The sequence below is a fragment of the Lachnellula hyalina genome, assembly GCF_007821495.1.
Source record: "Lachnellula hyalina strain CBS 185.66 chromosome Unknown contig00012, whole genome shotgun sequence".
In the NCBI taxonomy this organism is placed as follows: Eukaryota; Fungi; Ascomycota; class Leotiomycetes; order Helotiales; family Lachnaceae; genus Lachnellula; species Lachnellula hyalina.
In genome coordinates this window covers 300,703-323,748 of record NW_022157126.1, presented here as the reverse complement: position 1 = coordinate 323,748, position 23,046 = coordinate 300,703, and the positions used below count along the sequence as shown (strand labels likewise).

The window sequence follows — 23,046 nt, the reverse complement described above, 5'->3', positions numbered from 1 at the left end:
TGTATGACGCCACACCTGCATCCTATTTGTAAGGAGAGAAAGTAAGATACCGGTATTCTCGTGACAATGCCATGGATGCATTTGTTGGAACCGTGTGGAACCGAACCGAGCCAACCGCTCAGGCCGCTTCGACCTTTGATGCGCTCATACTACGGAGTACTAGTAGGCAGGGCAGGCTACTTGTAGGAGAACAGGGATAGCTCCCGTCGTTTCACAGGATGCAAGTAGTGAAATCGAGAAAGAACAAGGGAAGGAAGAAGGGAAGGCAGAAGGCAGAAGCGCCAAGGAGCTTGAAGGAAGGATTTTAGTGGTGCGGTTGGCTGACTGTTGGCTAGGTAGGTGTAGGGTAGGTAGGACAAGATAGGCCCCGTAAATGGAAAGGAAAGCCAGCCACTTAGCCTCTTGTATGGGTCTGTGCCAGTTACCAAGGATGTTGTTAACTTGTTGGTGGAAGAAAAGACAACCTGACTTGTGCCACACGTCTAAAATAAGAGAAGGATTTACCGATGGCGCCGTTAACCGATACTAGTGAGGTCCACTCACTGAGGTGGGGTGGTTCTAGTGGGGTGGCTCTAGTGGGGCTGTAGAGTGTGTGGCTAGAGAAAAAGCTCGAGAGCTCGCTCCAGTTTTCGTGGCGTAACGCTGAATCTCACCTGACAGCGACAGCGATCAACCCCGGGTCGCATAAAGGATTAAAGGATGGGACAGGGATTCGAGATGTGGCTGGTGCATTTCCCCCCCCCCCTGCTGCCCCGCCTATATCCAAGTTTGTTTTTCCATCCAGTGAGTACTCACTCGTACAGATCAATGCTTTTGTCAAGCTTTCCTCCCCCCCTATTCCAAAGCCTGATATGTTCCCTGTACAAAGTATAATATGGGTTCTTGCATCACCCACGCTACGGAGAACGAGGGGTGATCTCTCTGTGGACTGCCACTTCGGGACAAGAGGCAAAACGGCTTCACACATCCACCTCTGTCTGCGACAACCGTTGTCTCCGTGGTGATGTAACAGGGTCTTGATAGTTCATGGATGATAGCTGCTCATCGGATTTGGGAGCTATTGCTGCTTCCCAGATGACGTAGCTGTTCATAATGTCCAGGATTCCAAGTAGAAATCTTGTATGTCACAAATTGGAGTGAACGGGAGGTGACGCCTCATATAACCAGAGCCTTGCAGGAGATATCTTTGGAAAATCCATATCACTTTATAACCATTCCCGTTTTGAGCATTTGTATGATACTCAAAATACATTAAGCTGAATTCGAAAATACCACCACCACGGAGATCATTCTCTAGCACGTTAAACAGCAAAATCTTTTTCTTTTGAACAAATCGCCAACATGGCGGACGCAGCATCGCAGAAAGCACCTAGTGCAAAGAAATCCAACTTGGGTTCCGAGGCTGGATCATCACCCAAAGCTGCCAAGAAGCCCTCAGCCTCGGCACCAAGTGAACTTAACGGCAACGAGAGTCATGCCAATGGCAACGAGAGTCATACCAATGGCAACGGAACACAAAATGGAGAGTTCGAGGAGGAGGTAAGTCCACACTTCTGGAGCTCTGCTACTAGAACGGCTCGAGACTTCTATTCATATAATGTCTTGCAACCTGCAATTCTTTATAAATACTGACTTACCATTTCACAGCAAACCGAAGACGGGACCGAAGCTCCCGGAACTGAGGCGGGCGAGACCGAAGTACCGGCGGGAACGGCAAATGAGGAGGAAGGCACCGAAGCTGTTCCAGCAGGCAGTGTTGACAAGAACGGCGATGTGATAGACGATGATGGTAACAAGGTAAGTTTCCTCGACTGTAGAAACCTCGTCCCAATCAATCTAATGCCCTCGCAGATTGGAACTGTGAATGGCGACAAAGCCTCCGAACTCGTAGGATCCATAGTCGACCAAGAAGGTGACGTTCTTGATGATGAAGGAAATATCATCGGCCATGCCGATTCGGTCGCCGAAACGTTGAAAGATGCCGAGGCCAAGCCAACATCAGAGGGCACCGAGAAGGCAGAGGGCACCGAGAAGGCCGAGGGCTCCCAAAAGCCTCTCGGGGAAGGTAGTGAGGCTGTTGAGAAGCCAGAGATCAAGGGCCCGTTTGGAGTTCAAGATCAGGGCGAGGTCACCAACGCCGAAGGGGTAGTAATTGGCAAGTTGGCCGAAGGAACACCACAGGATCTCGTCGGCACATCCATTCAAGACATTGACTCAGAGGGCAATCTGGTCAACAAAAGCGGATCTATAGTTGGCAAGGTTGAGCTCAACCAACACTGCCGGCAAGGAAGGATCAGAAGTCGAATCTAAACTACCGACAGGCGTTGAAGGTTCCAAGGCTCCTGGATCTGAAGAGAAACCTGAGGTCCCCGAAGGCGAAGAATTGGCAGAAGGCGAGAAGCCAGAGGGTGAACTTGCGGAAGGCGAAGCTCCAGAGGGAGAACTGGCAGAAGGCGAGAAGCCAGAGGGAGAACTAGCAGAAGGCGAGAAGCCAGAGGGTGAACTAGCGGAAGGCGAAGTTCCAGAGGGAGAAGAACCAGACGCGGAGGTCCCTGACTTATCCATCTTGAAGGACAAGACTGTCAACAAGATTGGTAAGATAGTCGACGAAGAAGGCAATCCATTTGGTGTTCTTGTAGAGGGAGAAGCCAAGAAGCTCGCTGGGTAAGATACCTAATATCTGATGCTATCAAACATATACTAACTACTTCTTAGCAAAAAGGTAGACGCCGAGGGCAAAATTTGGGATGATTCTGGAAACGTCATTGGACGTGCTGAGCTCCTTCCCGAGGACGAGCGAGCTGCCGAACCTTCGGCTCCTTTTGAGGATTTCCCAGACAGCATTGTCGACAGCAAAGGCAATGTGCTTTTTGAAGAGAAGGTTGTCGGCAAGGTTGTTGAAGGAGACATCAAGAAACTCGACGGAAAGAAGGTCGATGCTGATGGTGACATTCTGGACAAGAACGGTAATGTGCTCGGCAAGGCTGAGCGCATTTTCGAAGAGGAAGAAGTACCCGAGGAAGCCGAAGATCTCTCTATCCTGGAAGGAAAGAAGGTCAACAAAGCGGGCAACGTCGTAGATGACGCTGGCAAGTTGTTCGGCAAGGTCGTCACTGGTGAATTGGCCAAGTTGGTCGGAAAGAAGTGTGACGCCGAGGGCAAGATCTGGAGTGATTCCGGAAAGGTCATTGGTAAGTACTCAAACTCTTGACATCTGTTTATCCCAAGAATGATTACTGACTGTCGCTTCCATAGGTACCGCAGAACTCATCCCCGCCGATGACAGGGAACAAGAAGCAGGAGCACCATTCGAAGACTTCCTTGAAGCCGTTCTCGACTCCAAGGGAAACCTCATATATGACGGCCAGATTGTCGGCAAATTGATCGAGGGTGACGCAAAGAAGTTGGCCGGTAAGAAGGTCGACAAAGACGGAGAAATTGTCGACAAGGTCGGAAACGTCTTGGGCAAATGCGAACGATATGAAGAGCCTGATGAGCCAGAGGCAGAGAAAATTGATACGTCTGCCCTTGCTGGCAAGCGTGTAAACAAAGCTGGCAACCTAGTTGATTCCCATGGGGAGATCTTTGGCAGACTTGTCTCTGGAGACCCAAAGAAGGTTTGTTCCTCCAAAGCCAACCCAGCTTGCGAGAACTTTACTGACCTCTATCTTTAGCTTGTTGGTAAAATGTCTGACAAGAACGGCGACATTTGGAATGATGGTGGACAAATTGTCGGCAAAGCAGAGCTTGTTCCAGAAAGTGAGAGGCAGGGTGAGAAAGAAGGCCCATTTTCAGGCTTCAGCACGCCTGTCGTCACCAAAGATGGCAAGGTCGCCGATTCTGCAGGTAACATCATCGGACGCCTGATCGAGGGTGATGCGAAGAAGCTTTACGGCAAGGAAGTTGATCCTGACGGAGATGTTGTCGACAAGAATGGCAACGCCCTTGGAAAAGCTGAGCGCTGGGAAGAGGAAGAGAAGGAGAAGCCCAAGCACCCTTGTTTTGGCCGGTAAGTCATTGTCTCGCAGTTTGACACTTCAAGAACCCAGGCTAACGATGATGCCTATACAGCAAGGTAAACAAGGACGGAAATGTCGTAGATGATAGCGGAGATGTGATTGCGAAGCTCACCGAAGGAGAAGTCGCCAAATGTACCGGCAAGGAGATCGACAACGATGGCGATATCAGCAACGAGAAGGGTCTAACTCTCGGTCATGTCACTCTTATTGACGATATTCCCGAGCCCGAGCCCGAGCCCGAGCCAGAGGAGCCACAAGAGACCGAGGAAGAGATCGCAGAGCGGAAGCAGAAGGAGCAAGACAAGAAGCTCGCCGGTCAAATGGCCACGGTTGTCGGACAATCTCTTGACAAGATTAAGCCTATCCTACAGATGATTGCAGAGGTATGTGCCTGAAAATTGTAGAGATGATCAAATCAACTTAGGGCTAACCCAAAATAGAACATCGACGCCGCCGAAAGGCAGCCAAAAGAAGAGCTCGATGAGCAAAAGCTCGTCGATACCGTCAAGCCACTCATTGAAGAGGGAGGTCGCATCCTCTCCGAGTGCAACGGAGCTATCCGCGGTCTCGACCCAGACGGAAGAATCGCTGCCAACGCCAAGCACAAGACTGCCGCTCGTGAAGCATCACCAGAAGAGTACCAGCTCGCAGACGTGCTGAAAGACTTGACTGAGAATGTTCACAAGACCATCGAGCAGGCAAAGAAGAAGATTGCTGGCATGCCTCATGCCAAGAAGCAACTCAACCCTCTGTGGGGCCTTCTCGCTGAACCTCTTGGTCAGATCCTCGCTGCCGTCGGACTGCTTCTCGCAGGTGTACTCGGCTTGGTTGGGAAACTTGTAAGTCTCCTAATACCCTCCCCCAAACTGCGAATTGCATGCTAACAACCAACTAGCTCAGCGGGCTTGGTCTCGGCGGTCTGTTGGATAATTTATTGGGAGGTCTTGGACTCAAGGGTATCCTCAAGGGTCTTGGTCTTGGAATGGTAACCGATTCCTTGACCGGGAAGAAGTAAAATATGTCTGTTTGTTTACTGAGGTCAAAAGGTAAAGCGCTTCATCTGTATAGTTAGTTTATTGTGCTTCAATTGGGATCAATGGTTTCGGAGTGCTTACTCTGTATGCCTCCAATGTACTTTAATGAGAAATGAATGTCATGGTTCAAAACACCTACGCACTTTGATTGAAAGTAATTATTTTCCCTGTAACTGCGCCCTTTGATGAACAAGTAAGTAAGTCTTCACCTCATGTACATACCGGTTGAAACCTTGTAACAGGCAGTATAATAACCCCTTGATTGATTAGCCTCTTGAACCACAGACGCTTATATGCTCAGTGACCAGCATTCCAGATATATAGTACTTCCGTAGGCTCAAGAGGTGTTTCCTCTGCACCTTGAAGAGGCGCATAGAAATGGAATGTTGAAGATATTATCGTGGGAATATAATCGTAGACGCACGAAGACAAACTGTAATTTGAAAGAAAAACTTCCTCGATGATCGCTGATGATCGGCACTGACTGCTTTTGATTTGATCACGTGAAGCGCGTACCGTGTCGTACATGCCCTCTTATCATACGCGTGAATCTTCATGCGCGCATGCTTAGCCCTTGTTTTCTCGTACCAACCTAGTCCGAGAAGGTGATAAGCATAGCACAGTACGCCCTTCGACGCCTTCCTTCTTGTCAAAGATTGTCTAACAGTCGCTTCGATTTGTGCTGTGCTGTGCTGTTATAAAAGAGTAAGTACGAGGACGGACGGTAGGTCATGCTCTGCTCTTGTTTTTTACAAAGTCAATCTGTACATCTACGGCGTGGAGCAACGAGAGATCTCATGTCAAGAGCAAGTGCTATTTTTACATCCAGGCAGTTGATATATAGAAGCGCGACGCGATCGAATTGTATGGTCCTCTTGTTTTCTAGGCACAAGCTTTTGCTGATATGGTATGGTGCTGTAGTGCAAAATGGCATCTACTGAATCTAAAGATCCATCGCCATCTACTACCTCTACCCCGCCTACAAGACGTGCCTACAAAGGCTCCTGCCACTGTTAGTCTATCCAGATCCAACATACATCCTATTTCCCCCCGCCCTTCTCTTCCTTCTCTCCCTCCAAGCTCCCACAGCACGTCCGGCCCAGCAACACAAAGCTAACTCCCGCAGGCGGAAAAACGCAATACATCACCTACCTAACCCTCCCACCCCCCACCATCTCAGCCACCGACACCACCACAACCCGTTTCCGCAAATGCAACTGCTCAACCTGCCACAAAACCGCCTTCTTCCACGTTCGCGTGCCCCACGAACCCGAAGATTTCCTGCTATTAGCCCCTCGCAATCCGTTCGCGGATCTAGCCGATTACACGTGTTTCGAGTCGCGCATCCATTGGTTTTTCTGTGGGACGTGTGGGGTGCGATGTTTTGCTTTTTCGGGAGAGGGGGAGGAACGCGAGGTGGATGTGGAGGGGGAGAAGAGGATGGTTTGGAGTGCCAAACGAGAGGGGTGGGTGAAAGGTACTAGTGCCAAGGGGTTTGATTATCTGACTGTTAACGGGGTGACGATCGAGCCGGGACAGGAGGGCTTTGATATGAGGGAGTGGATGGAGAAGGGCTGGATTGCGTATTTGGATGTTAAGGATGAAGTTGGGGAGCCGCGGCTTCGTCGTCCTTATGATGGTGGGGCTTACTGATGTATGTACTTACCTTAGGTATGTTTTCCTTTATTTCTTATTTCTCTACGCATGGGTTGAAATGTGTTAAGTGCTTAGATATGACATGCCTTGCTCTTGTTCTTACTGCCTAGTCTACTAGTACGAAATGAAAGCCTTTTTATAGCGATACGTGTCGCTTTCCTCTTACTTTCGCTTTTGCTTGTTCTAGTCTATCGTTGAGTCATATTTAAAGAAGGGCGTGGAAGTTCCAAGACAGCATGGCTTCTGCTCGAGTTGTAGAGAATGAGCTCGAATTCATCTTGATATAACAGCAAGGTACTGTAAGGGGCGGAAAGAGCGTCAGTGAGTAAATATACGCTGTAATTTAGCGAGTGCGCACTGAAGCCCCACGCTGTAACTTAGCGATCTGTCGCTAGTCTGGCGCTGAAATAAATTAAACCGCATCGTTTAGCGTGACGAGGCAAGCTCTTTTGTGGGCAATTAGTTGAGGCTATTTGTATCAAGTAATTAGTTAGATAGTTAATATATAGCTATAGCGGGAAATCCACTCTTGATATCAGGGTTTTTGGGTACTTACCTTCTCTTTCTTTAATATACTCCATAGTAGTGCATAAGCGTAATTAGTGTAAGACGGCTTTATACTACTCCGTATTCCGTATCCCGAATATACCGTATAGTGTGAGGCGAGAACTCAATCCACTTTCTGCGATATTTTACGCTACCCCTTATATGGCCAAGTATAAAGACATTGACTTTACCTACCTAAGTATAGACCGAATATATAGGTGGGATATATATAAGCTTCAAAGCTAAGATATCAAATGATCGGTGGAAACTATTACTTTTCTACTCCGTATAAACTTTAATCCTTAGCAACTTTACCCGTCCCCGTTGAATCTGCCCACTGACGGTACAGTAGGCTTACCGGGATCGGGTCTAACCGAAGCTTAGCAATTTCCGGCTGCTTATTATTCGTTACCGACAATCTATCTATACCTTCCTCACTAAGCTTAGCCTCAATGGCATCACTACTATGCAGAGCTGCAGATATCGTACATTACCCCTCAGTAGTACCTGGAAAAAGTGTTCTTCCTCTTTTTCAGTGCTCTTCACTTTCATCATACTTTTGATTCAAGATGAAGCTTAATCTAATTGTTCCCACTCTCGCCATTGGGTTTCTCGATTTCACAACCGGGCTCACCACAAGAAACCCAAATGGACTGCAACTGGCTCCAAGGCAATCTTCGCCTTACCCACCGAATACTTTTGACCAGATAGTTCGTCATGAGCTTCCAAACCCCTGTTCAATGTCTGACTTTCCCTGGTAGATCGACCATTACCCAAGCAATGATCGCTACAAGCCTCATGCAAATGGGACTTTCAAACAACGGTACTTTTTCGACAGTACCTACTACAAAGCGGGTGGTCCAGTCTTCCTTTATATCGGAGGGGAGACCTCTGGAGAAAGTCGATTCAGTAATCTACAAACCGGAAGTAAGAAACTCCAATTGTTTAATTGACCCGATCAGCTGACATGGACTTCCTAGTTATTCAAATTTTAATGCAGGAGTTCAATGGCCTGGGGGTAATTCTAGAGAACCGATATTACGGCTCCAGCTATCCTTTCAATACAAGCACGACAGACAATCTGGCGTACCTGACTGCTGAACAAAGTTTGTCATATCTGGTGAAGGAAGGCATTGTCTTAGCTTCTAACCTTTGTTCTAGGTATTGCTGATAATGCATATTTCGCACAACACGCTACTTTTCCTGGAGTCTCGGCGAATCTCACCGCTCCAGGAACACCATGGATTCTGTATGGAGGAAGTCTGGCAGGTGCTCAGACTGCCTACACCATGGTAGCTCATGGCGATGTCCTTTATGGAGGGATTGGCAGCAGTGCTACAGTAGTAGGACTCCATGAATACCCAGAATGGTCAGTAATCAAGATATAACCAAAGGATACTTCTGACTGAACTTTCCTTCAGGTATGAACCAATTCAAAAATTCGGCCCTCAAGATTGTATCTCTAGCATCAATGGCATTATCGCGAAGATTGACAGTCTTGTGGATTCCCACAACACAGAAGCTATCCAGGAACTGAAAGGCCTTTTCGGGTTGGAGGATCTAGAAGATATCCGGGATTTTGCCATGACTATCGCGTTCCCAAGTAAGTCTCTCCAACCCATGATCAATTAGTCAAGTCAAAAGCTGACAAATATCCGAAGTTGGTGGACCGATGAACTACCCCACATCAACATGGCAGGAGTTGAACTGGAACCCGGCTTATAGCGCAGATGACTTCTGGAATTTCTGCTCGAATGTCACTAACATTGACGCGTCTGCCGAAATCACCGCCGTGGATAGTGTACTTGCAAAGTACACTGGTGGTCAGGCCTGGACTAACCTTGGAAACTATGCAAACTACTTCAAGGAAATCGTATTACCGGGATGCACATCCGGCGACGTTAACAGTCCCCTGAATGGTTGTTTCGGGACTCAAAATCGTAAGTTTATCCTCCCCCCTCCCAAAAATATGAGTTTTACTATTTATTAATACATTTCTAGAATCGTTTTACGCCATTGAAGACAACTCAGCCAGTCGCTCTTACCTTTACACAAGTACGACCTCTCCCCCATTTTTCTTTCCTATACTAACCTTATGCCTAGCTTGCACCGAACAGGGAGCATACCAAGTCGCACCAAAATCAGGCCCAGCTCTAATCATGAATGTCTTGCAAGTGGATTACACGTAAGTCAGACATATTTCAACTCGTTGTAACATTTCTAAAATAACCACAAGGCAACAATGGTGTACCTGGGCATTCCCACGAGGAAGATACAACTCCATCCCCTCCAGCCCCGACCTCGAGCGACTCAACATATACGGCGGCTATGAACTCAGCGCCAATCGCCTAGCACTAGTCGACGGCGGTAAGTACATCGCATCTCCAGCCCATCCCATTTCCCCCAGATCACATATTCTGACATTTTTCTGTTTCATCAAGGCATTGATCCCTGGCTCGGCATCTGCGTGCACTCCAAATACGCGCCCCCTCGCGAGTCCACAGATCTCCGGCCCGCGTATCTGATCGCGGGAGCTGGGCATCACTGGGACAGTTATGGGATTTTAGATGTGGCTGCTGAGCCGCTGTTCATTCAGCAGACGCATTTGTTTGAGATCAAGACGGTGCGGAAATGGTTGAGGGCTTTCAAGCCTTCGTATGCTCACTCGGAGCTCTGAGTGGGGGTCTTGTTGATGCTGCATTTAGAAAGAGAATGATGATTAATGTCTCGATTAAGGAGAGATCTTAAAAGTAATTTAATGCGGCGATTGATGTACTTTTTCTCAATATGTCGGTTCTGCGTCCCTTCTTAATACCGGTACACTGCGTATACTTGTTGTCGTTGCTTGTATTGCGCTCCAAGCAAAAGGGGGGCAGACACGTGATTATGGCTCAAATTTAGGATCACTTTCATTGTCACTCCGCGAGACTCAGTACATCGGTTTTGATAGATGACAAAGATTGAAACTTCAAGGAGCACCCAGTTGATAGTTTAGTTGGCTATGGTTACCTATTAGTGTCGCAAGTATCTCTTAGAAGATGTTGGCGGCTTGTTGAATCGTCTTCGGACCCCGCCAATCATGTGCCATTTTCCCTCTCGTAGTGCTCAGGACGCACTCGTTGGTCTTCGAGCCATACATGAGAAAGCTTTCGCGGCAATTTACAAGTACCGTATGGTCAAGACTGCCATTCCGAAGAACATTTCTACTGATTAGTTTGTATTCTGTCATGGTGCTCTCGTTGTTGCCTGCAGCTAGATATTCTTTAACTTCGGCGAAATCGTAAGTTGAGTACTCATCATTGCAGTGTTCGTATTTCATCCAAGCCAGACTTGGGGGACTTTGGAGTTGACCGGAAAGATGAATCCAAGAATAGTTGACGAGGAAGGCCATGGGGAGTTTTTGACGAAACTCTTGCAGATGGTTCTGTGGAGAAGCCAGTCCGTTTGCTGACATTCTAAGGAGCAATACGCTGCCGAGCGATAGGACGCGCAGGACTTAGAAGTAGATAGGTTGCAGATTGTGCAATTCAGCGGCGCCATTGTGGCAATGGAGGGTACTGAAAGTTGATCAGAGATTGTTCATGGAAAGCTTTGGATGCTAGGACTGGCGACGTAACGGATTCAAGACTTTAAGAGCTCTGTCAGGCTAGCAAACATTGCTTTGATATATCTGGATATCTTGATTCTAATGAAACACTTAAAGCGTGCTCCCGAATTCGCTATCAGAAAGGGTCACTCGTTTGTATGTTCCCGAATAGACAAGGGGGTCATTGCCTGGCGCCATTACCTTCACTTATCATGAAAGCTTTATACTACTCCATTTATTCATTGAAACATTATGTCATCTCGACTTCAGCTACTTAGAACATCTTTCTTTGTAATTATATTGAATTTATTATTAGTGAGAGTTATAAAATTGTATTGCTACTCGCTACCCCTTTTCTGACCAATCGGTTAAATCGTTAACTTAAGTCATAAATTTGGTCTCACTTCACTATACTATTTTAACCTCGATGTGTCGGCTTTGTGCGAGTATTATGACTGACACGATTATTCATCTTAGTAAATTGACATTATGAAACTCAGCTTCGACATGCTAATAAGTGTTGAGAGCTAGAGCTTCAAACATGACACTGCGCTGTGACTGCCCTCCGGATATTTTATAATCCGTTCCGACTCAACTTTTACCTTTACCTCACCTCAGAATACTCCCCGCCGTCTTAATCATAAATCCCATCCTCTGAGGACCTATTTGGTTTAATGACCGAGGCAAGCTCATCTCAGATGACAATCATGGCCACGGTCAGTGGCCCTCAATCGATACCACCCCAGACGGGTATCCAGTCCTTCCCCCAATTCAAAAAGCTTCCACTGGAGATACGACTTAAGATCTACCAATTCGCTATCCCGGTGCGCCTCGTTACCATACTAGCCTATCAGCGTATCATAAATACCACTGATATAGAATTACCGTGGAGAAGCTCAACGTTGATACGCTTAACGTCGAGACGCTTGACGTGCGTAGAACGCCTCTTCACAGATCCCAACCCAATCCCGCCTCTGTTTCACGCCAACCGCGAGACTCGCAGCTTTGTGCTCGCCCAAAACCTTAGAAAGATCGAATCTAATAAAGCCACAGATTTCGATATCAGGCGAATGATCTTGCGTCCTCATATCAACAAGGACGGACGGTATCCAGGTGATTGGGGCTCATCCGACCTTGACAATGCATGCCGTGCTGTGCCTGCTGGACACCGCCGCTATTCTCTTGTCAGCCCAGAAAATGATATATTCTTTCTCGGAGATCCTGAAATTCCGGGGCCTAATGTTATCTTGTCCAGAATTAATGTCATGGTTCGATGGATGGATAGATATTGCTTGGACCACATCAGAAGGCTTGCTTTGCCTTATTACACCTGGAAAAAGGCATTCACAGATCCGACAAGCTGCCCGCTGACAGAGTTCAATGCTCTGGACGAGTTGTTCATTATATTTGTATGTTCTGAAGTCAAGCCGTTGACGGATTATCTGCATGGAATACCCAATTACGTCAATCCATATTTCGCGACTATAGGCCCAGAGGTATGTACTTCTGGATATTAGAATCTTGAGTCTAAGCCCCGAGATGAAATATACGTCTTCTGGGTTTCCCGAAGTTGTTGCTACGCCGTTATCTTTCCTCGAAAAGTAAAACTAATTCGCCTCTCTTCATAGGTGATGGATGAATTTGAAGCGTTATCGAGCGCATTTCCGGATTGGAAAAAGCCAGCAATCAAATTCGTGGAGAACAAAACCGCCCTGTTGAAGGAATTGGGTCTCTAAGTGAGCTTGGCCAATTGAACTTGACGACAAAGGCTATCGATATGTGAAAGTGCAAAGGAGCTCGAAATAATCCAACAAGTTCCTCGGTTTATAGGTTCTTCAGGCGTTGGCGGGTTACAGTTGGTGTTAGTTATTCGCTCACTCGGTTTCCAAACTTTTCGGGATTTATAGCGCTCACAGTGTGAGCGCCACAGTCTGCAACTACTTCGGACTTCTGGTCAGATATGAAGCATGACAGGTAATTGAAGTAGAAATTCAATCAACATATAGGGCGGGTCCTCAATAAACTGCTTGAATTACTACACGAGCTGTAAGTGGTGCCTTCAAAGGTAACAAGACATAGGTGGATAGTGGGTATATCTAGCTTTCTGGTTCTGCATACTGTAATACTTGATGTGTTATGAGATTGAGTGCTCGGCTTGAGTGTTGGATCTTTGATTAGGACTTCCCTAGCGTGTCTGAATGATAAATTTGAATACTGTTATTCTCCCCTTTTAACATGATTGACGGTGTTTACAGGTTGATGATGAAATATTGCAGACAATAGTAAGACATAAGAGTAGTAACAATATGCTAGATTATGTGATAGAAGCTGTTTCCGTCAAGTGAGGGCAAGTAACAACTTTACTTACTACAAACTAGAAATTTGGCCATAAAGTCTCAATCTATTTGAAGTGAAAAACATAGAAAGGTATCAATAAAACCATAACTATCACATTCCTAATAACCTCTAACAAACCAATATCATGTGATCAAATTTCCCCTCCATTGTTCAGCCTCGCTTCATTTTTCTAACTTCCAGCCTTGCCCTCAACCTCCAATGCGCCGCAACTACCTTCCACGGGCTGCCATATTGTCGCCCTCAGGTTGCCACCAAACTCCAGAGAGTTTCCCGCCCGACGACCTTGAAACGGGCACTTGTCCCGGCTCCCTTCCCAGACACCACCACCACAATGAACCTCTCCCTAACCGATCCCTTCGTCCTCGCACAAGATTACCCTGAATCTACCACCGGCAACCTCCGTAGTGGGCATGCTTGTGCCCTACGCTTCAACCGCAAAGGCGACTTCCTGGCCGCTGGGCGCGCCGATGGTGTCGTCGTGATCTTCGACGTAGAAACACAAGGCGTGGCGCGGAAACTAAAGGGACACACGAGGCAGATACAGTCGCTGAGTTGGTCGCGCGATGGGCGGTATCTCTTGACGAGTAGCCAGGATTGGAAGTGCAACTTGTGGGATTTGCAGGATGGGAGTATTGTGAGGAGTGTGAGGTTTGAGGCGGCGGTTTATATTGCAGAGTTGCATCCGTGGAATCAGTAAGTCACTTGCGCAGACCGAGAGGGGCAGGTTATGCTGACTGGAATAGTCTCATGTTCGTGGTGTCGCTTTTCGAGGAACAGCCTTTATTGGTTGATGCGACGAATCCGGAATGCATCAAGCTCAATCTTCCCTCCGCACCGAAACGAGGGCTTGATGAGAAGGTCACCGAGAAACAAGCGTCGCAGGATGCAAAGCAGGCGACGACAGTTTCGGTATTTACAGCTTCGGGCAAGCATATCGTTGCGGGTACGAATAAGGGGTGGTTGAATGTCATTGAAGTGGATTCGAGGACGACTATCTACTCTACGAAAATATGCGCGGGCGTTGTCATTTTTTTGCGGCTTACGAGTTCGGGGAGAGATATTGTGATAAATTCTTCCGATAGAATCATTCGAACGATACAGATGCCCAATCTTTCCGACGATCCAGATACGATTGATATTGAGGTGGAGCACAAATTCCAGGATGTGGTCAATAGGCTGTCGTGGAATCATGTTGCTTTCAGCTCTACGGGAGAATATGTTACGGCTTCGACATATAATAATCACGACATCTATATCTGGGAAAGAAATCACGGCAGTTTGGTCAAAATTCTGGAGGGCCCGAAAGAAGAGCATGGTGTTGTGGAGTGGCATCCTCATCGACCCCTGATTACTGCTTGTGGGCTTGAGTCGGGGAGGATACATATCTGGTCAAACATACCACAACAACGATGGTCAGCTCTGGCTCCTGATTTTGTGGAAGTTGAAGAGAACGTCGAGTATATAGAGCACGAAGACGAGTTTGATATCCATCCACAAGAAGAAATCCACAAGCGAAGATTGGATCAGGAGGATGAAGATATTGATGTTTTGACTGTGGAGCCGGTCAAGGGCTTGGAAGAAGATAATGAAGCCTTCCGCATGCCAGTCCAGTTGGATCTCCAGGATAGTGAAGGTGAGGAGGAGTTTGTGGCTGTTAGGAGGGGTGAGATGAGGAGGAAAAGTCCAACTGCTAGTAGAGACTACATGCTGGACTCAGGGGTCATTGGGAGCGGGGATGAGTTTGCCAACAAACGTAAAACGAAGAGCAAAAGGCGTTAAGAGTTGGGTTAGGCGTTCAGGGGAAGCCATGGTCGGCATGAGCATTAGGTTGAGGGAGTTACATTAGCGATATGAATCTCATTCCATATGAAATAGATGTTTCCGAGATGCTGGTTTCCCACCTGGCGCGGGACACTGCAGGTGTGCGACCTGCAGATCGCCGTTACCTTCTTTTCCACCATAAAGTTGCGGAAGCTCGCCTCCTAGAGCTATACCCTTTGAAATACCTCTCTTCCCCCAACCCATCATCTTTAAGGTGGCAATGACTGACTCTGAGTCAAGTCGGTTGTCTGCTGCCTGCCTGCCTGCAAGTAGTTCTTGACTCTTTCTAAACATAAGGTGTACTTCTTACCGGTAGTTTTAACAAACGCTACTTTGCCCTTGAACTTGCCTCTTCCGAGCAGTCCTTTTCAATACACAACGACTAATTGACTGCCAACAGCAGCTTATTCACAGTGGAATACAATATGTGACTAATCCACTGTAAGTTATTTTCTTATAGTAAGTTGGTAAGTACGTCGATACTCTCTCCTATTCATATTAAGCTGAGGGCCTTGGAGGTGGCCAGACCTGGGTAAGAACAGAATGAATGTTTCTAGGTTGCATTTGCGTGTGCTGGGTGTCTGATGTGACAGTTCGAGGAAGTGTGAATTGCCTCTGATATAATAAGTAATTCAAGAGCATTAGCATAGCCAGTGTGCACTCAATTCTGCCCAAGTACCTCTTCTTACGCCGTGTGAATCATAAACCTTATTGTCGTATCCGTATTTGGACTAGCGCGATTTTGAGCCGCCGCATGGATTCATTCTTCAAATTCGCGCCTCGACAAAGGGAATCGACAACCCACAACTACATAACACCCAACATCATCCTCTAGGGATAGCACGCGCAGCATCGTGTATTCCTCCATCAGAGTCTCTATTCGACTGAGACAACTACAGTACACTCATTTACCGACTCGTCGCATCGTTGGTCCACTCGCGGTAGGAAGTCGAACGATTCACGGCCTTGGGCCCGCGCTGCCTGGAGCGCCACCGCGACCACAACACTCTTTTCCATCTCGCGCGTACTGTTTCTCTCTCTGTACCACGGTTCTGCATCTCTCTCCTTTACCCTCGAGTCGAACACTCGTTGCGCCGCCGCGTTGAGAGCGTCGCCTCAATCACTGCTCTCGCCACGACCAACTTCGCCCTTGGCGAACAACATCCATCAAGATGGCGAACCTCAATTTCACACACTCGGATGCGCCGTTGAAGATCATCCAGGAGATACAATTTGGCCTGCTGTCGCCGGAGGAGATTAAGAATATGAGTGTCGCTCACATTCTTTACCCTGAGACAATGGACGAGAGCAAGATGAAGCCGCGCGATGGAGGACTGAATGATCCGCGACTCGGTTCTATCGACCGTCAATTCAAGTGCGCCACTTGTGATCAAAATATGTCCGAATGTCCTGGTCACTTTGGTCATATTGAATTAGCCAAGCCGGTTTACCACCCCGGCTTCATTAAGAAGATCAAGAAGATTCTGGAGATTGTCTGCCACAACTGTGGCCGAATTTTATCTGATAGAGTCAGTATACCTGGTCAAGTGCAAATTTACTTGTACTAGTCTTGCTAACATCATCGTTGAAGAATGATCCGCAATACAAAGCAGCCGTCTCCATTCGAGACCCGAAGCGTCGGTTTGATACGATATGGCGGATTTGCAAGCCTAAATTGGTCTGCGAGAGTGATTTAAGTGCTGGGGATGAAGGGTTCAACGATGATCCAAAGGGTGCTGCGAAGCGCTCCCATGGAGGATGCGGGAACAAACAGCCAGAAGTGCGCCAGAGTGCTCTTCAGCTCACCGGTACTTTTAAGCCTTCAAAGGAAGAAGTGAGCGAGGGTAGCCAGCCAGAGAAGAAGCTCATTACTCCAGAGGCGGCTCTGCACATCTTCCGAAGCATTTCTTCCGACGAGATACGCGACCTAGGTTTGAGCAATGATTATGCGCGACCAGAATGGATGATCATCACAGTCCTACCAGTGCCCCCACCTCCCGTTCGACCTAGTATCTCTATGGATGGAACCGGTCAGGGCATGCGAGGAGAGGATGATTTGACGTATAAGCTGGGTGATATCATTCGCGCCAATGGCAATGTTCGACAAGCGCATCAAGAAGGCTCTCCCGCCCATATCACGCTTGATTTTGAGAATCTCCTGCAATATCATGTTGCTACATACATGGACAATGATATTGCTGGTCAGCCTCAAGCCATGCAAAAGTCGGGTAGACCTATCAAGTCTATCAGAGCTCGTCTAAAGGGCAAGGAGGGTCGTCTTCGTGGAAACTTGATGGGCAAGCGTGTCGATTTCTCGGCGCGTACCGTCATTACGGGTGACCCCAACTTGTCCCTGGATGAAGTCGGTGTACCGAGAAGTATTGCCAGAACTCTGACATACCCTGAGACTGTCACACCTTACAACATCGGCAAGCTCTCGCAACTCGTCAAGAACGGTCCTAATGATCACCCTGGCGCCAAATATGTCATCCGATCCGATGGAACCCGTATCGATCTCCGGCATAACAAGAACACCTCGGGGGTCAACTTGGAGTATGGGTGGAAGGTTGAGCGACATATCATCGATGGAGATTTCATCATCTTCAATCGACAACCTTCGTTGCACAAGGAGTCTATGATGGGTCACAGAGTCAAGGTCATGCCTTACTCCACCTTCAGACTCAACTTGTCAGTCACGTCGCCCTACAATGCCGATTTCGACGGTGACGAGATGAACTTGCACGTTCCACAGACCGAGGAAACTCGAGCTGAGGTCATGCAACTTTGTATGGTACCCCTTAACATTGTTTCTCCTCAGCGAAACGGTCCTCTTATGGGTATTGTGCAGGACACTCTTGCTGGGGTGTACAAGATGTGCCGCCGAGATGTTTTCGTAACAAAGGAGGCCTTGATGAACATCCTCCTCTGGGTACCGGAATGGGATGGGGTGGTTCCTCATCCAGCTATCATCAAGCCCCGCCCCAGATGGACTGGAAAGCAAATCATCAGTATGGTTATTCCTAAGCTTATTAACCTTTACATGCCCAACGATAACCACGAGGATTCACCTCTGAAAGATGATGGTGTTTTGGTGACTGGCGGGGAGCTGATGTTTGGCCTTCTCACAAAGAAGAATGTTGGAGCAGCTGGTGGTGGTATCATCCATCTCATTTTCAATGAGCAGGGTCCCGATGCTGCAATGGCGTTCTTCAACGGTTGTCAGCGAGTGGTCAACTACTGGCTACTTCACCATGGCTTTAGTATTGGTATCGGTGATACGATTCCAAACAAGAGCACAATCGAGAAGATTGAAATTGAGATCACCAAGCAAAAGGACGAGGTTGCTAAGCTCACTGCGCAGGCTACTGCCAACGAGCTTGAGTCGCTTCCTGGTATGAACGTCCGTGAGACCTTTGAGAGTCAAGTCTCCAAGGCTCTAAATACCGCTCGTGACAAAGCTGGTACGAGAACAGAGGAAAGCTTGAAAGATGCCAACAATGCTGTGCAGATGGCTAAATCAGGTTCCAAGGGATCTACCATCAATATTTCCCAGATGACAGCGCTTGTGGGTCAACAATCAGTCGAAGGAAAGCGTATTCCTTTTGGCTTCAAATACCGAACACTACCCCATTTTACCAAGGACGATTACTCGCCCGAATCTCGTGGTTTCGTCGAAAATTCCTATCTTCGAGGTCTCACACCTACTGAGTTCTTCTTCCACGCCATGGCTGGTCGTGAAGGTCTGATTGATACCGCTGTCAAGACTGCCGAAACAGGATATATTCAACGTCGTCTTGTCAAGGCACTTGAAGACGTTATGGCAAAGTATGATGGTACCGTCAGAAACTCTCTCGGTGATATTGTCCAGTTCGTATACGGTGAGGATGGCCTTGATGGTACGATCATCGAAAAGCAGCGTGTTGATAGCATCAACATGTCTCACAAGGCTTTTGAAGATCGTTTCCGTATGGATGTCATGGATGAGTCCCAGCAGGTTAGTCCTGAATTGTTGGAGCATGCCAACGAGATCAACGGTGATCTCGCTGTGCAAGAGCTGTTGGATCAGGAGTGGGAGCAGCTTGTTAAGGATCGCGCCATGTTGCGCGACGTCAACTTCAAGAAGAAGGACGAAGAGTATATGCAACTTCCTCTTAACGTCATTCGAATCATCGACAGCGCCAAGCGTCTTTTCAAGGTAGATGACTCCGAGCGAAGTGATTTGCATCCAGCTGAGGTTATTCCTCAAGTCCGGCAGTTGTTGGATAGCTTGGTTATTGTTCGCGGTGAGGATTACTTGTCACAGGAGGCACAGCTAAACTCTACACTGTTGATCAAGGCTCACTTGCGATCGCGACTCTCATTCAAGCGTCTCGCCATTTCAATGCGAATCAACAAGTTAGCATTTGCCCATATACTAGGAGAAGTTGAGAGTCGATTCTCAAGGGCTTTGGTCAATCCTGGAGAAATGGTCGGAGTTCTTGCAGCGCAATCTATCGGGGAACCCGCTACGCAAATGACCCTCAACACTTTTCATTTTGCTGGTGTGTCCTCCAAGAACGTCACTCTTGGTGTACCACGTCTCAAGGAGATTCTCAACATTGCCACAAACATCAAGACGCCGTCCATGGTTGTGTATCAGGCCGACCCGAATGGAGATCAGGAGTCCGCCAAGTTATTGCGCAGCATGGTTGAGCACACTAACTTGCGCTCTGTCACTGCCGCCACTGAGATATACTACGACCCTGACATCCAGTCTACAAATATCGACGATGATCTAGATATGGTCGAATCTTACTTCATTATTCCTGAAGAGGCTGCCGATTCTGTTGACAACCAGTCGAGATGGGTTCTTCGTGTCATCCTCGACCGCCAAAAGATGTTGGACAAGGGCCTCAAGGTTGATGATGTGGCAATCAGAGTCAAGGAGGAGTATGCTACGGATGTGGCTGTCATCTTCAGTGACAACAATGCTGAAGAGCAAGTCATTCGTATTCGAATGATCAAAGATGCGAAGTTTGACGAAGACGAAGTCGAGGAAGACATCATGCTCAAACGTTTCGAGGCCCATGTCCTTGATACTTTGACACTTCGTGGTGTTCCGGGAATCGAACGAGCTTTCCTCAACAAGGAGGTTGCCCTTATTGAAACCGATGACGGAGCCCTCCTCTCATCCAAGTCGGATAAGCGCTGTGAAGAATGGTATCTCGATACGAGCGGAACTTCTCTGGCGGAAGTTTTAACTGTACCAGGTGTGGATACCACACGAACATACACAAATCATTTCATCCAGGTCCTCGAAGTCTTTGGTATCGAGGCAGCCCGATCTGCTTTGATGCGTGAATTGACCCAAGTGTTGGCTTTTGATGGTTCTTATGTCAATCATCGCCATCTCGCTCTTTTGGTCGATGTCATGACCTCTCGTGGTATGCTGATGGCAATCACTCGCCACGGTATCAATCGTGCCGATACGGGTGCTTTGATGAGATGTTCTTTCGAAGAAACTGTCGAGATTCTTCTGGAAGCAGCTGCCATTGGTGAACTTGATGACTGCCGTGGTATCTCTGAGAACGTTATGCTTGGTCAGCTTGCTCCTATGGGAACTGGCGAGCTCGATGTTCTTCTCGATCCGAAGATGCTGGAGACTGTCATCTCGGACAATGGCAGAATGGGTCTCATGCCTGGTCTTTCCGTCAAGGGTATGGATGGTGGAGCTGCTACTCCATACGACACCGGTTCTCCCCTGGCTGAAGTTGGATACATGGGTACCCCTGACTACACAGCTGGTTTCTCACCTATTGAGACTGGTGGTGCAGCAACACCTTCTGGGTTTGCTACCGCATACGGTGGATTTGGAGATAGCACTAGTCCTTATTCGGCACGAAGCCCAGGTGGCGGCCATGGTTACTCTCCTTCGAGTCCTTTCAACACGAGTCCAACCTCGCCTGGGTACACGCCTACATCCCCTGGCTACAGCCCCACTTCTCCAGGGGGTATTACCAGCCCAGGCTATGCTTCGTCCCCAAGATTCTCTCCAGTCAGCCCAGCTTTTACGCCAACTTCCCCAGCGTATTCTCCAACTTCTCCTAGTTTTGTGTCGCCGACATCACCGTCGTACTCTCCAACATCACCAAACTACTCACCAACTTCACCACATATTTCACCATCATCTCCTAACTATAGTCCCACATCTCCAAGTTATTCTCCAACTTCACCCAACTATAGTCCATCGTCGCCGAACTTTGCGGGTGGCACTAGCAAGACTTCTCCGGGATCTGGCTTGTCTCCAACAAGCCCAGTATACAGCCCCAGCAGTCCTAATTTCAGCCCGACAAGTCCTCAATACCAAGCTGGAAATGTTACTTCTCCAAAATACTCCCCAACTTCGCCATCTTACTCTCCTACCAGTCCTCAGTTCTCTCCAACGTAAGAACATTTACCCTACCTTCCATCAAGCTCTTCTAACGAGGTCACAGATCACCGCGCAGCTGAGGATCGTAATATCACCGCTTTCTTTTTAATGTATCAACAAGACACGCTCCATCAAAAGAGAAAAAAGATTCTGCATATTAGCGTTTGGGTTTGCCTGCGCAGAGATTGGTCCTTTGCATCGTACTTTCTGGTTCTTTTCCAGCTGGCGTTGAGGTTTTTATATTTGTGCCAAAATGAACGGGAGATTGAAGTGGGACCGGGGAGGATTTATCTAAAGAAGTGTTTTGTGGTTTAGATTGGTTTCTTTTAACGTCCGTTCTTTTAAAGAGCGAACACATCAGCGAAAAGGAGAGAAGGCGTGGGGAGGTCAGATTGTATTAGCGTTAAGATAGCGCCATGGGGTCAGAGACCCGCAGTGAGGGTGAACGAGGTGGGATGAGTCAAAATAATGGATAGATGCAGCCAGGAAATGAAATGCATTCATGAATCTTCTGTGTAGTTGAGTCTTATGACTTGTGTCCCTGTGAACTGAGAACTGAAGTCTTCGCCATACACCCGGCTGTCAGCTCTAGCTCTACTCAACCTAAACTTTGCAATTTATTCGTCCGTTCCACCTTTATCCATATCAGAGACCCAGAGTCGTATGCTTGACTTCCCGTCTAACCCTTTTTGTAACAGCCCAAGGTTCAGATCCCCCTCTCGCTTCACCCCACCAGCCCTGAGGCAGATCCAATGATTGACCCCTTGCCCTTAACTTGACTAGCCAAGCAGGTACTGCCATGTGTTGCATTTCTCGAATAATGCGACTTCTCAGAAATCGAATTTCCAAACAACACAACCTCTTAAGTTGAACCTGACCCCAAATGATACTTTTTCTTCATCATTAAGAGATAGATATCATCCACGAGGTCACGGGGATTTCAGCTTTCTGGCGGAATCTCCGGCGTAACACAACCACATTTCGAATCAATTCGACGCCCTCTAAGAGCATCGGTTCTTCAAAACGTGATCAGAAGGCACTCATTGAATCGCACAGCATCCCACCATCGGCTCCGGCGAAGGAGTCCTGGCCCTCCTCCTCTTCCTATGCCGTCTCTTTTTCCTGCGATGGCTCACGACTTCCATGAGGCCATGTTCCGGACTCTATTGCGCGCCATCAAATCAATATTGCACTCTTGCCTTCATTTTCCTTGGAATTATAGCCAGGGTTATAGATGGGTAGTAAGGAAGGTAAAGAAAGGGGCGTGTTCCTCACTTACATTAAAGCTGGTAGTCCTGCCCATACAAGCCGGACACGGCGTGCGATCGACGTCGAACTCCAGCCTGCGCTTCTCGGACCAGCGTAGAGGCTCACACGCCTGGTGCGTGCCCTGGTGCCGGTGGCAGCGCCAGGCATGGATGTAGTGGTGGGAGATTTGGTAGACGACGTGTTGTTTGGGGCGCTTGGTGCAGGCTGGGTAGGTGCGGCCGTCCATGGTTATTTCGCAGAGCCGGCCGTCGCGGGATTCGGGGGATTCGGAGTCGTCATCGGACATTGTTTTGGGTGGTTTGGGTGAAATGATTAGGTATGTGTTGATTCTGTGATGTTTATATATAT

General features: G+C 47.9%; 5 protein-coding genes across 5 annotated transcripts; all 5 read left to right on the top strand.

The window, feature by feature from the left end:
- Positions 1-1,341: 1,341 nt before the first annotated feature.
- Positions 1,342-5,034, top strand: LHYA1_G001346 (uncharacterized protein; the record flags this gene model as incomplete). Its single annotated transcript, XM_031146330.1, has 10 exons — positions 1,342-1,539; positions 1,648-1,797; positions 1,852-2,299; positions 2,355-2,664; positions 2,716-3,191; positions 3,256-3,617; positions 3,675-4,009; positions 4,072-4,402; positions 4,460-4,858; positions 4,915-5,034. The coding sequence occupies 10 exons, from the start codon at positions 1,342-1,344 to the stop codon at positions 5,032-5,034; spliced, it is 3,129 nt and encodes a 1,042-aa protein (XP_031008775.1).
- A 946-nt stretch (positions 5,035-5,980) lies between these two features.
- On the top strand, positions 5,981-6,706 carry LHYA1_G001345 (uncharacterized protein; the record flags this gene model as incomplete). The annotated part of the gene is made up of 2 exons (XM_031146329.1): positions 5,981-6,065; positions 6,180-6,706. The coding sequence occupies 2 exons, from the start codon at positions 5,981-5,983 to the stop codon at positions 6,704-6,706; spliced, it is 612 nt and encodes a 203-aa protein (XP_031008777.1).
- Positions 6,707-7,707: 1,001 nt separating this feature from the next.
- LHYA1_G001344 (putative extracellular serine carboxypeptidase) lies at positions 7,708-9,932 on the top strand (the record flags this gene model as incomplete). The annotated part of the gene is made up of 10 exons (XM_031146328.1): positions 7,708-7,740; positions 7,967-8,182; positions 8,256-8,361; positions 8,417-8,624; positions 8,677-8,858; positions 8,917-9,195; positions 9,257-9,310; positions 9,359-9,440; positions 9,492-9,622; positions 9,697-9,932. 10 exons carry the CDS (start codon positions 7,708-7,710, stop codon positions 9,930-9,932), a joined length of 1,527 nt encoding a protein of 508 aa, XP_031008774.1.
- A 3,598-nt stretch (positions 9,933-13,530) lies between these two features.
- Positions 13,531-14,978, top strand: swd1 (Set1 complex component swd1; the record flags this gene model as incomplete). The annotated part of the gene is given in 2 exon segments (XM_031146327.1): positions 13,531-13,892; positions 13,910-14,978. The coding sequence occupies 2 exon segments, from the start codon at positions 13,531-13,533 to the stop codon at positions 14,976-14,978; spliced, it is 1,431 nt and encodes a 476-aa protein (XP_031008773.1).
- A 1,214-nt stretch (positions 14,979-16,192) lies between these two features.
- Positions 16,193-21,447, top strand: rpb1 (DNA-directed RNA polymerase II subunit; the record flags this gene model as incomplete). Its single annotated transcript, XM_031146326.1, has 2 exons — positions 16,193-16,549; positions 16,612-21,447. The coding sequence occupies 2 exons, from the start codon at positions 16,193-16,195 to the stop codon at positions 21,445-21,447; spliced, it is 5,193 nt and encodes a 1,730-aa protein (XP_031008776.1).
- Positions 21,448-23,046: the final 1,599 nt, after the last annotated feature.